The sequence below is a fragment of the Acipenser ruthenus genome, chromosome 14 (assembly GCF_902713425.1).
Source record: "Acipenser ruthenus chromosome 14, fAciRut3.2 maternal haplotype, whole genome shotgun sequence".
Taxonomy (NCBI): Eukaryota; Metazoa; Chordata; class Actinopteri; order Acipenseriformes; family Acipenseridae; genus Acipenser; species Acipenser ruthenus.
The window spans coordinates 729834-742705 of NC_081202.1; the positions used below are offsets into that span (position 1 = coordinate 729834).

Consider the following 12872-nt stretch of genomic DNA (forward strand, 5'->3'; position numbering starts at 1 on the left):
TCTTCCCTCATTGCTGTGCCACGGTTGGTGCCTGGATTTCGTTTATTCACAGCAATCCGCTGTGGTCTCACCCGGGCTGGCTGTGTCGAATCCCACGCCCAGGACCACGATCACCCCTCTGTTCAGCCACAGTCCGTGTTTCAGCACAATTTGGAACATCGACCGTTTATGCATGAGTGACATAGAGACTGATAAATTGTGAAATTTGCATTTCCATGTGTGGACTGTTTATTTAACGTAATGAGCATTCATTGTGAACAACAGCATACAGATACATGTGTTTTGAAAACAAGGCACTCACATGTGAAAGTTGTATTAAGGTGATGGAATTGCATTAAGTGAACCAGAGAAATGTTTGTTAACCAGAGAAATGTGGCAGTAGTTTTGCAAATGAGGAGTCAGTTTCGGTGTTTGGGTTCACAGTTTTATGCTAATAGTTTCAGGAATTGTGCTTTAGCAATTGAGAAAAACTGTAAAAGGGCTTTTATTGTCACACATATTCTACATACAACAGTGTAAACAATGGCTCAGACCAATTCCATGTCCACGGTTACCAGTGACTGCTTCCAGACAACACTACAAATATACAAGAATAATATTATAATAGTTATTATTTACAATTCTAGTTCTGATTCATATTTACAATAGTGGTGGTGCAGAGTGCATTCCTCTCATAATCAGCCTCCCTGGAGCAGCCCTGCTGGTTTTTCACAATCCCAGGTTTATGCTGGAGGCTGTTGCAGATTTTGCCTGGACTGATTAAACCGGCACATGTGACACCCAGCTAGCGAGCCCCAGCTCCGTCACAACCTCACAAGTAAAGCCCTGAGAAGCCAGCGCAGTGCGTCCCAGCCTCTCCCCGGCCTGGCTGCTCAGCACTTGTGGTGCCTCCACTTGCGCACAGCCAGGGTGAGCTGTGTGTCTCTCTTGTGCCACTGGAAGATGCGCTTGACGGACACCGTGCCGTCGGCCTGCACATCCCCGGTCAGCACGTAGAGCAGGGAGCGCCCGCTCCGCGTCAGCCTCTGCCCGCAGCTCTCATTGATCAGCATCCACTGCTGGAGAAGGCTGCGCGTGTCGTAGGGCAGGAGCTGGCCCTGGCTGATGAACTCCACACGCCCCTCGATCTCAACCTCGGGCTCCTCGGAGGGGAAGCGCCGTCGGGTCACTTTCACTTTCACTGCTGCAAGAGAAAGCATGATGTCAGGCACACGCTGGAGCTGACCCACAGGTGTGCTGGTTTCCAGCTTCACCAAGCCACCTGACACACCAGGGAAACCCCTCATGCAATGCACAGCACGGTACAGTCCTCACAGGCTTAGCAACAGATTGAATACAGCACTGACATTAACAGAATACTACATTTCCATACGATACATTCAAATCATGCTTCCAGTAAAATACACGATTGGATGAACAGCGACTTACCGAAATCGTTTTGGCAGAAAGCATCCAGCACTCTTTTATAGGCAAAGGCCTCCTCCACGGCCGGGCATCCCTGGCAGGTTGGTTTGGGCATAACTGGAACCCAAATAAAAACCTAGGTTAGCTCACTGTCACACTACCCCACTCCCTCACCTCCCTTCCCAACAGCGAGCCAGTTGGAGGTGCCCTGGCCCGTGTCCCTGGGGCACCTCGGATACTGCTGATAAGGTGTGCCACAGTAAAAGCACATCAAAGTGCAGTAAAGCATAGGCAAGCATTGTAAGCAGAGACGTATGGCAAGCCAGGGTAAACGGTGGTATAACCGTAAGAAAAGCAAGCTAAAAATGACAAATACCATGGCAAGCTTGTATAAGGGTACCTTGCTTTGTCGTAAGGGCTGCTGTTCCGATGCAGAGAATTTAAAAGTGCTGCCTGACAGAGGCATGTTCCATCATAAAGGCTTGAGCAATGAACAGGGAGCCTCACCTTTGTCGAAGTGTGCCGTCTCCTTGAAGACCGGGCTGAGACACGTGTCCTCTTCAGCAGGGAAGCGCTCACAGTCCAGAGCCTCGGGCCAGGCCTGACCCTGACAGGCCAGCAGCGGGGCACAGCTGTCCCTCACTGCCACACACATGCTGCGACAGGGCTGGATAAAGCTGCAGAGACACAGAGAGCAGGGCACAGGTCAGCTGCAGCACCCACAACATTGACAGCATGATATATAGAATCAGGGGGAAATGAAACACATTCAAAGGTCTCTATGTATTTCCTATGACATTCACAATGGTTTGTGCCCGAGAGCTACAGGCACAGGAAAGCCCAGCAGTAGCAGTATGTTTGGGTCAATGGCAGCCGGTGAAAGCAGACTCACGTGTCAAGGCAGACTGGAGCGATGAGGGAGCACACGAAGGTCCTGGCCTGAGGGTGGCAGCCGGTCTGCAGCAGGGGTCTCCAGTCCTCAGATTTGGGGATGACCTCGTTCTCCAGGCTGGTGTGCCCCAGGAAGTTGGGCAGCCTCATCTCGGAGTACCCCACATCGTGGCAGACGCTCATCTCTGGAGGGATGCTCACGCAGCGGGTCGACTGGCCCAGGTCAAAGGACAGGGCGGAGTTGAGCAGGCTGCACATCATCAACACGGGGAAGAACATGCTGGCTTCTCTTCTCAAAGATCCTGCTGGCTGTTGCTGCTTCTTCATGCTACTGAGTGCTCAGTGCTGATGTCTGGCTGTCCCTCCCAGCCTTATATACACCCAGGCCAGCCTCCAATCTGCCAGTTATCATTGACCTATCAAAGCACTTAGACAGTGAAGCTCCCGACTCCCACTGCTGAGGTGGAGACAGCAGCTCCCTAACGACCGCAGACGGGGGGGGGGGGGGGGGATTAAATATTTAAGATTCTGAATTAAAAAAGAAACATACAGTTTAGGTATTTTTTTAAGCTAAACATTCTGAATATTGCATCAGGGCAAAACAGAGTTAACAAACATCCCATTTCATGTTCCCAGACAAAATAATCTATTGCGATATTTTAATATTGTTATCAATATAAGAAAAACAACCACCAAATTCCTATCATTCAAAATGATTTGAACCTCTGGCTCCAGATTATTTCCAGTTGTTCAGGATAAGTACTGGAGATAGTTAGTAAGGTTTGATTTGAAATGAAGATCAGTTCTGTTGTGGAGTGATTTCTGTGTGAGTGTCGGGGGCAGGGTGGAGACAGACAGACTCCTCCAGACACTTTCATTCTCTTTCATGTTTCACTCTTTGCTAATTTCACAGCATCTCCACAAAAGGCTTCCTTTATCAAAGACAAAATATGGTTCTAACCGTTTTAACTGATGAAAAAGTGCTCCTGTCTGAGTGCTGGTTTCACAGACACCCTTACAGCCCCTCAGTCTGTACCCCAGTCCTTACAGCCCCTCAGAGACTGTACCCCGGTCCCTCAGAGTCTGTACCCCAGTCCTTACAGCCCCTCAGAGTCTGTACCCCAGTCCTTACAGCCACTCAGAGACTGTACCCCAGTCCTTACAGCCCCTCAGAGACTGTACCCCGGTCCCTCAGTCTGTACCCCAGTCCTTACAGCCCCTCAGAGACTGTACCCCAGTACTTACAGCCCCTCAGAGACTGTACCCCAGTACTTACAGCCCCTCAGAGTCTGTACCCCAGTCCTTACAGCCCCTCAGAGACTGTACCCCAGTCCTTACAGCCCCTCAGAGACTGTACCCCAGTCCTTACAGCCCCTCAGAGACTGTACCCCGGTCCCTCAGAGTCTGTACCCCAGTCCTTACAGCCCCTCAGACACTGCACCCCGGTCCTTACAGCCCCTCAGACACTGCACCCCGGTCCCTCAGTCTGTACCCCAGTCCTTACAGCCCCTCAGAGACTGTACCCCAGTCCTGACAGCCCCTCAGACACTGCACCCCGGTCTCTCAGAGACTGTACCCCAGTCCTTACAGCCCCTCAGAGTCTGTACCCCAGTCCTTACAGCCCCTCAGAGCCTGTACCCCAGTCCTTACAGCCCCTCAGAGACTGCACCCGTCCTTACAGCCCCTCAGAGTCTGTACCCCAGTCCTTACAGCCCCTCAGAGACTGTACCCCAGTCCTTACAGTCCCTCAGAGCCTGCACCCCAGTCCTTACAGCCCCTCAGAGACTGTACCCCAGTCCTTACAGTCCCTCAGAGCCTGTACCCCAGTCCTTACAGCCCCTCAGACACTGCACCCCAGTCCCTCTCTGTGATGTCTCAAGTAATACTCCATTCAGTTTGACTGTGAAGATGTTATGGTTAGTTCACCTGCTGATACCAGCAGACTGTGGAGCACTGGGAATCACCAGTATAACTGCAGATACAGATCCTGACTGTGGATCCTGGCACACATTGGGCAGAGTAGCACAGGGCTTCACATGACACATTACATTACATGTGGTGAGTAACATGAGGCCTGTGCACGATGAGACTGCTGGCCACTCACACACAAGCTTCAAATCCTATTCACATTGAAAATCCAGGTACTGCTCTGAATTATTCATCCCTCTTTCTTAACGTGGAAGAACAGCCGCGAGCGCAGCACAGCCCTGAAGGAAGAGCCTCTCTACAATAGCCATGCTTTGGAGAAGATTTTTAAAGCAAGTTCAATTGTTGCTCTTTTGAGTGTTTAAAAATATTCCTCTATGAAAATGTGCACCTGCCCTACAACATAAAGCCCATAGTGTGTGTGCGTTTGTGTGTGTCTGTGTTTGCATTTGTGTGTGTGTGCGTTTGTGCGTGTGTGTGTGTCTCTGTGTCTGTGTGTGTGTGTCTCTGTGTCTGTGTGTGCATGTATGTGTCTGTGTGTCTTTGTGCATGTATGTGTCTGTGTGGGTGTGCGTGTGTGTGTCTGTGTGTGTGTGTGTCTCTGTGTCTGTGTGTGCATGTATGTGTCTGTGTGTGTCTTTGTGCATGTATGTGTCTGTGTGTGTCTGTGTCTGTGTGTGCATGTATGTGTCTGTGTGGTTGTCTTTGTGCATGTATGTGTCTGTGTGCGTGTGCGTGTGTGTGTCTGTGTGTGCGTGTATGTCTGTGTCTGTGTGTGTCTGTGTGTGTCTCTGTGTGTGCGTGTATGTCTGTGTCTGTGTGTGTCTGTGTCTGTGTGTGCATGCCCTCGTTCTGACCTCCTGTTTGTCATTAAATCAAGTGGTTTAGCAGGTGAATAGGAAAGTCATTTGAACTGAGCTAATAGGCTGGAGGAAGTCTCGTACTAAAACCAGCTGGGATTAAATAAATTGAAGGTTAACAACAGACTCCTTCTGTTTCAGAATACAGCTCAGAAGAGAAGGAATGAGATGACATCCTCTCTTCAGAATACAGCTCAGAAGAGAAGGAATGAGATGACATCCTCTCTTCAGAATACAGCTCAGAAGAGAAGGAATGAGATGACATCCTCTCTTCAGAATACAGCTCAGAAGAGAAGGAATGAGATGACATCCTCTCTTCAGAATACAGCTCAGAAGTGAAGGAATGAGATGACATCCTCTTCAGAATACAGCTCAGAAGAGAAGGAATGAGATGACATCCTCTCTTCAGAATACAGCTCAGAAGTGAAGGAATGAGATGACATCCTCTTCAGAATACAGCTCAGAAGTGAAGGAATGAGATGACATCCTCTTCAGAATACAGCTCAGAAGAGAAGGAATGAGATGACATCCTCTTCAGAATACAGCTCAGAAGTGAAGGAATGAGATGACATCCTCTTCAGAATACAGCTCAGAAGTGAAGGAATGAGATGACATCCTCTCTTCAGAATACAGCTCAGAAGAGAAGGAATGAGATGACATCCTCTCTTCAGAATACAGCTCAGAAGAGAAGGAATGAGATGACATCCTCTCTTCAGAATACAGCTCAGAAGTGAAGGAATGAGATGACATCCTCTTCAGAATACAGCTCAGAAGAGAAGGAATGAGATGACATCCTCTTCAGAATACAGCTCAGAAGTGAAGGAATGAGATGACATCCTCTTCAGAATACAGCTCAGAAGTGAAGGAATGAGATGACATCCTCTCTTCAGAATACAGCTCAGAAGAGAAGGAATGAGATGACATCCTCTCTTCAGAATACAGCTCAGAAGAGAAGGAATGAGATGACATCCTCTCTTCAGAATACAGCTCAGAAGTGAAGGAATGAGATGACATCCTCTTCAGAATACAGCTCAGAAGAGAAGGAATGAGATGACATCCTCTTCAGAATACAGCTCAGAAGTGAAGGAATGAGATGACGCCCTCTCTTCAGAATACAGCTCAGAAGCACTCAACATGGTGAATACAACAGAAATAGATTCATGTGTATCACTCTGCTCTTGTTAGGGAGTGGTTTGAAGCTCATCCACTCTCTCAATGGTGTTCCTCACACCATGCTCTCTGTACCTGAACCCCACAGAAGAGCTTTTCTCTGCCTGCCGATGGAAGGTGTATGACCCTCGTCCTCATGACACAGCTAGATGCCATAAGAACAGAAGAACAGAAGAAAGTTTACAAACGAGAGGAGGCCATTCAGCACATCTTGCTCGTTTGGTTGTTAGTAGCTTATTGATCCCAGAATCTCATCAAGCAGCTTCTTGAAGGATACCAGGGTTCTCTTGCTGTTATAATATTGGGAAAATATTTTGGAATTGGTTTTAGCCCCCTTAGCAATGTTGATTTCTATCTCTCTCTTGGCCTTTCTAACTTCCTTTTTGACTTGTATTTGCAGTTCCAAGTACTCTTTCTGTGTGTTTTGTTTTTGGTCTCTTTTAAACGCTCTGTAAAGTGCCTTTTTTCGCTGAATTTTTTTTTTATTGATCTATTAAACCATTTTGGCCATTTTGTTTTAGATTTAGATTTGTCTACTTTTGGGATGTAATTATTTTGTGCCTCTAGTACATTTTTAAAAAAAACAGCCATCCTTTTTCTGTGGATGTTTTCTCTATTTTATTCCAATCTACTTCTGTTGGTCTCTGTTTCATACCTTCATAGTTTGCTTTTCTAAAATTGTCAACCTTCGCTTTAGTCATTACTTTTAGGATTTTAAAAATCACTTCAAATGAGACCATGTGGTCTGAGTTTGCCAATGGCTCTCTGACCTCTGTTTTAGTTCTTCTGTCTTCGTTATTTGAAAAGACTAAATCAAGGCATGTGATGACCTGACAAGCCCGCTTGTCAACGATGTCTCCGTCACGCGAGACGTTTTTTCCCCAAGATGTATTGTGAGGGAAACTATTCGATGTGATGTTGATGAGAACGTGTGACCTGATATAGAATAAACAAATGGGTATGTCTGAGTAAAGTTACCTTTCATTATAATCCATGTTTATTTCTCTTCACTGTTCTTTGGCACAACTGTATATTTATGAGAGCTATGATTTACTGTTAGCGGGTACCCCTAAAAAATGGAAGAAATGAATAAACTACTTTTTTGTTGTAAAACAATTCCCATCGTCTGTTCTTGAGCGTAAATGTTGTCCACTGTCTGAGTTATTTTTGGGTAAAGTCCACTGAAAGGAAATGTATGTAGTTCTTGCTGTAAAGGTAACATGTTTGTTTTGACACAATTTGATTATCAAAAAGGATGACACAGGCAGAGAGAGTATGCACTGAGGGTTAAACATACTGCATTGATGTTTGTATTTAGTATTTATTGTACCGTTGTGAAATGGCTGATAATGTGAGCTTTTCATTAGATGACAAACTGTATTGTTTTGATGTTCTTATTTCATTTTGTGACATATATTTGATATTTTGAGAGCATTAGAGCAATTTGCAAATGATTACTTTTCACAGGTTTTTACAAAGGAGGACAAGGACAACATGCCCCACATGTCGACCTGTTCCTATCCAATTTTAAATAACTTTAGCATAACAGAGGCAGAAGTGTTAAAGGGACTAGGAGCTCTTAAAATAAACAAATCCCCTGGGCCGGATGAGATCCTCCCAATAGTACTCAAAGAAATGAAAGAAGTTATTTACAAACCGCTAACCAAGATCATGCAACAGTCTCTTGACACAGGGGTTGTACCGACAGACTGGAAAATAGCAAACGTAATACCAATCCACAAAAAGGGAGACAAAACTGAACCTGGTAACTACAGACCAATAAGCCTGACTTCTATTATATGTAAACTTATGGAAACTATAATAAGATCCAAAATGGAAAATTACCTATATGGTAACAATATCCTGGGAGACAGCCAGCATGGTTTTAGGAAAGGGAGATCATGTCTAACTAACCTACTTGACTTTTTTGAGGATGCAACATTGAAAATGGACAACTGCAAAGCACACAACATGGTCTATTTAGATTTCCAGAAAGCTTTTGACAAAGTCCCGCATAAAAGATGAATTCTCAAACTGAACGCAGTAGGAATTCAAGGAAATGCATGCACATGGATTAGGGATTGGTTAACATGTAGAAAACAGAAAGTACTGATTAGAGGAGAAACCTCAAAATGGAGCGAGGTAACCAGTGGTGTACCACAGGGATCAGTATAAGGTCCTCTGCTATTCCTAATCTACATTAATGATTTAGATTCTGGTATAGTAAGCAAACTCGTTAAATTTGCAGACGACACAAAAATAGGAGGAGTGGCAGACACTGTTGAAGCAGCAAAGGTCATTCAAAATGATCTAGACAGCATTCAGAACTGGACAGACACATGGCAAATGAAATTTAATAGAGAAAAGTGTAAAGTATTGCATGCGGGCAATAAAAATGTGCATTATAAATATCATATGGGAGATAGTGAAATTGAAGAAGGGAACTATGAAAAAGACCTAGGAGTTTATGTTGACTCAGAAATGTCTTCATCTGGACAATGTGGGGAAGCTATAAAAAAGGCTAACAAGATGCTTGGATATATTGTGAGAAGTGTTGAATTTAAATCAAGGGAAGTAATGTTAAAACTCTACAATGCATTAGTAAGACCTCACCTAGAATATTGTGTTCAGTTCTGGTCACCTCGTTACAAAAAGGATATTGCTGCTCTAGAAAGAGTGCAAAGAAGAGCAACCAGAATTATCCCGGGTTTAAAAGGCATGTCGTATGCAGACAGGCTAAAAGAATTGAATCTATTCAGTCTTGAACAAAGAAGACTACGCAGCGATCTGATTCAAACATTCAAAATCCTTAAAGGTATAGACAATGTCGACCCAGGGGACTTCTTTGACTTGAAAAAAGAAAAAAGGACCAGGGGTCATAAATGGAGATTAGATAAAGGGGCATTCAGAACAGAAAATAGGAGGCACTTTTTTACACAGAGAATTGTGAGGGTCTGGAACCAACTCCCCAGTAATGTTGTTGAAGCTGACACCCTGGGATCCTTCAAGAAGCTGCTTGATGAGATTCTGGGATCAATAAGCTACTAACAACCAAATGAACAAGATGGGCTGAATGGCCTCCTCTCGTTTGTAAACTTTCTTATGTTCTTATGTGTTATTTTGCAAACTATGTTTCAGTTTTGAGTGTTGTGTTAACTGTTTTGAGAATGTAGCACAATGTTTCAAGAAATGTATGTAAGCGATTGGGAAAACCTGTAACTGTAGTTAACCTAGATTCTTCTTCATTTTATTGTTATGATGATGATGACGATGACGACTATGATGATGATGAGTCTGACCAGGGCTGGAGAAACATGCTTTTTTTTCCCACAGGTAGAAGACATTTTTGTATTCTGCTACCACAAGCCTTCTGGAGACTGGTGTAAATAATTGCCTTGTGTGGAGGTGCTGTAGAGGTGCTGTTGTGAGCTATCACTGTGAAAAAGGCAGGATGCTGCTCTCCAGGGCTGCCTGCCTGTCTCTCCCTGCACTGAGAGGATCAGACCTCCAGGGCTGCCTGCCTATCTCTCCCTGCACTGAGAGGATCAGACCTCCAGGGCTGCCTGCCTGTCTCTCCCTGCACTGAGAGGATGCTGCTCTCCAGGGCTGCCTGCCTGTCTATCCCTGCACTGAGAGGATCAGACCTCCAGGGCTGCCTGCCTGTCTCTCCCTGCACTGAGAGGATCAGACCTCCAGGGCTGCCTGCCTGTCTCTCCCTGCACTGAGAGGATCAGACCTCCAGGGCTGCCTGCCTGTCTCTCCCTGCACTGAGAGGATCAGACCTCCAGGGCTGCCTGCCTGTCTATCCCTGCACTGAGAGGATCAGACCTCCAGGGCTGCCTGCCTGTCTCTCCCTGCACTGAGAGGATCAGACCTCCAGGGCTGCCTGCCTGTCTCTCCCTGCACTGAGAGGATGCTGCTCTCCAGGGCTGCCTGCCTGTCTATCCCTGCACTGAGAGGATCAGACCTCCAGGGCTGCCTGCCTGTCTATCCCTGCACTGAGAGGATGCTGCTCTCCAGGGCTGCCTGCCTGTCTCTCCCTGCACTGAGAGGATCAGACCTCCAGGGCTGCCTGCCTGTCTCTCCCTGCACTGAGAGGATCAGACCTCCAGGGCTGCCTGCCTGTCTCTCCCTGCACTGAGAGGATCAGACCTCCAGGGCTGCCTGCCTGTCTCTCCCTGCACTGAGAGGATCAGACATCCAGGGCTGCCTGCCTGTCTCTCCCTGCACTGAGAGGATGCGACCTCCAGGGCTGCCTGCCTGTCTATCCCTGCACTGAGAGGATCAGACCTCCAGGGCTGCCTGCCTGTCTCTCCCTGCACTGAGAGGATCAGACCTCCAGGGCTGCCTGCCTGTCTATCCCTGCACTGAGAGGATCAGACCTCCAGGGCTGCCTGCCTGTATCTCCCTGCACTGAGAGGATCAGACCTCCAGGGCTGCCTGCCTGTCTCTCCCTGCACTGAGAGGATCAGACCTCCAGGGCTGCCTGCCTGTCTCTCTCTGCACTGAGAGGATGCTGCTCTCCAGGGCTGCCTGCCTGTCTATCCCTGCACTGAGAGGATCAGACATCCAGGGCTGCCTGCCTGTCTCTCTCTGCACTGAGAGGATCAGACCTCCAGGGCTGCCTGCCTGTCTATCCCTGCACTGAGAGGATCAGACCTCCAGGGCTGCCTGCCTGTCTCTCTCTGCACTGAGAGGATCAGACCTCCAGGGCTGCCTGCCTGTCTATCCCTGCACTGAGAGGATCAGACCTCCAGGGCTGCCTGCCTGTCTCTCCCTGCACTGAGAGGATCAGACATCCAGGGCTGCCTGCCTGTCTCTCCCTGCACTGAGAGGATCAGACCTCCAGGGCTGCCTGCCTGTCTATCCCTGCACTGAGAGGATCAGACCTCCAGGGCTGCCTGCCTGTCTATCCCTGCACTGAGAGGATGCTGCTCTCCAGGGCTGCCTGCCTGTCTCTCCCTGCACTGAGAGGATCAGACATCCAGGGCTGCCTGCCTCTCTATCCCTGCACTAAGAGGTTCAGACCATCCTGCTGGAATTCACACCCGCGCCTTTCACACCCCATTGTGGAGAAGAGCATGCAGGAGCCAGCCATCACACCTGGGCACAGGTACAGACCCCAGCACTGCACAGACACAGGTACAGACCCCAGCACTGCACAGACACAGGTACAGACCCCAGCACTGCACAGACACAGGTACAGACCCCAGCACTGCACAGACACAGGTACAGACCCCAGCACTGCACAGACACACACACTGAAAAAATTGTTGAACAAAAGATTAAACAATGTACATACATGCACTATTTTACACAATTCAGTTTATGTGATCTGATGTACTGTTGAAAGCATGTAAAAGTCTTCCTGTTCATTTATGATTAAGTGCTCAAACAGCCCACTTTTTAAATAATTCAGTTATCGTACCTATCATCATTTATGATTCTTGCATAACATCTTTACACTAATTTCTATTAATAATTTTATGGAATCTAAACTACTGCACATCATAAATGATACGTACTCTTTAGAATCTAGATATTTCTACTGAACAAGCCGTTCAATATTTGCATTAGAAACGTTTATATTTTTTGTGCTTCAGGTATTTATTCCTTTATCTCAGCCATCCTAATATTAGACACATTTGCATCCCCCTTTCACCGTGATGCAAACCCGATGAAACGTCGCACCTGACAGTGAGTTCATTCACTTTACAAGCACAAAGCAGCACAGACTAATTCAGGACAGGGTTCACTCATTACTTTGGTGGCATATTTGTTCTGAAGAAAGGAATCCATTTTTGATCTGTGGTATCAGCTCGTCTGCTTGGATGCTCACTAGCATTTCTAGGGGTTTTCACATGTAAAAAGCTGGCTCTGGTTAGATCTGTTAGTGCAGACAGTGTGTGTGATGCTCTACTGTTAGAGTGCTGCTCATGTTATTTCATCATGCTGGTGGAGGATACCTGCCAGACAGCTGGAACAACGACACGGCCACACTGACTGCCGTTACAAATGAGACACTGAAACAGGCTCAGCCGACCCCATTTACTCTGCATTGGTGTCTTATCCCAGTCCCAGTGCTGATAAAGCAGACGCTGTCTGATCCCAGGTGCCTGGACTGGTTATACAGCCCTGTCTCCCTGCAGCCCGGCACTCCTTTCCTAAAGCTCCTCTCAATCATTATATAATCACGTGAACTCCACTGAGACTGGGGTCTGGCAGGACAGCAACACATAACTTAACAATAAAAACAAAGTGCCTTGCATGGATATCAGGGGAGCCATGGCTACTCGTCTTCTTGATGCAGGGAGGTGATTGCACAGCTAAGGGGGGTAGCAGCCACAATGTGACGTAGCCCTGGGAGACTCCACACTGAGGATGCACTGCTCAGCTATACACTGTATATGAATGTGCTAGGGTGTTCTCATGCCAATTATGAAAATTAAAATCGATTTTAAAATGTTCAATATGCAGAAGTAATGTCATGTGAAAACAATTCCTCAGTTTTGCTTAAGATCAAAAGTTATCTCCTAAAGTCTAAAGAAGGAAAAAAGTGAATTTCCTCAGCAGGAAACAAATGATTTGACTTGAGCTGACTGTATGAGCTGCCTGGCCATC

General features: G+C 46.8%; 1 protein-coding gene across 1 annotated transcript; it reads right to left on the reverse strand.

Moving 5' to 3' along the window:
- Positions 1–872: 872 nt before the first annotated feature.
- Positions 873–2574, reverse strand: LOC117419495 (secreted frizzled-related protein 5-like). Its single transcript, XM_058985440.1, has 4 exons — positions 2297–2574; positions 1912–2081; positions 1429–1521; positions 873–1183 (listed from the first exon to the last, which is right to left on the reverse strand). The coding sequence occupies exons 1-4, from the start codon at positions 2572–2574 to the stop codon at positions 873–875; spliced, it is 852 nt and encodes a 283-aa protein (XP_058841423.1).
- Between the last annotated feature and the right edge of the window lie 10298 nt (positions 2575–12872).

What these genes read in the sequence shown, in the direction of transcription:
- LOC117419495 (XM_058985440.1), bottom strand. Translation starts at nt 2,574, where the DNA reads ATGTTCTTCCCCGTGTTGATGATGTGCAGCCTGCTCAACTCCGCCCTG. An exon ending in GACGGCACACTTCGACAAAG is followed by an intron (nt 1,522 to 1,911) that starts GTGAGGCTCCCT and finishes TTTGGGTTCCAG; the next exon opens with TTATGCCCAAACCAACCTGC. An exon ending in TTTCTGCCAAAACGATTTCG is followed by an intron (nt 1,184 to 1,428) that starts GTAAGTCGCTGT and finishes TTTCTCTTGCAG; the next exon opens with CAGTGAAAGTGAAAGTGACC.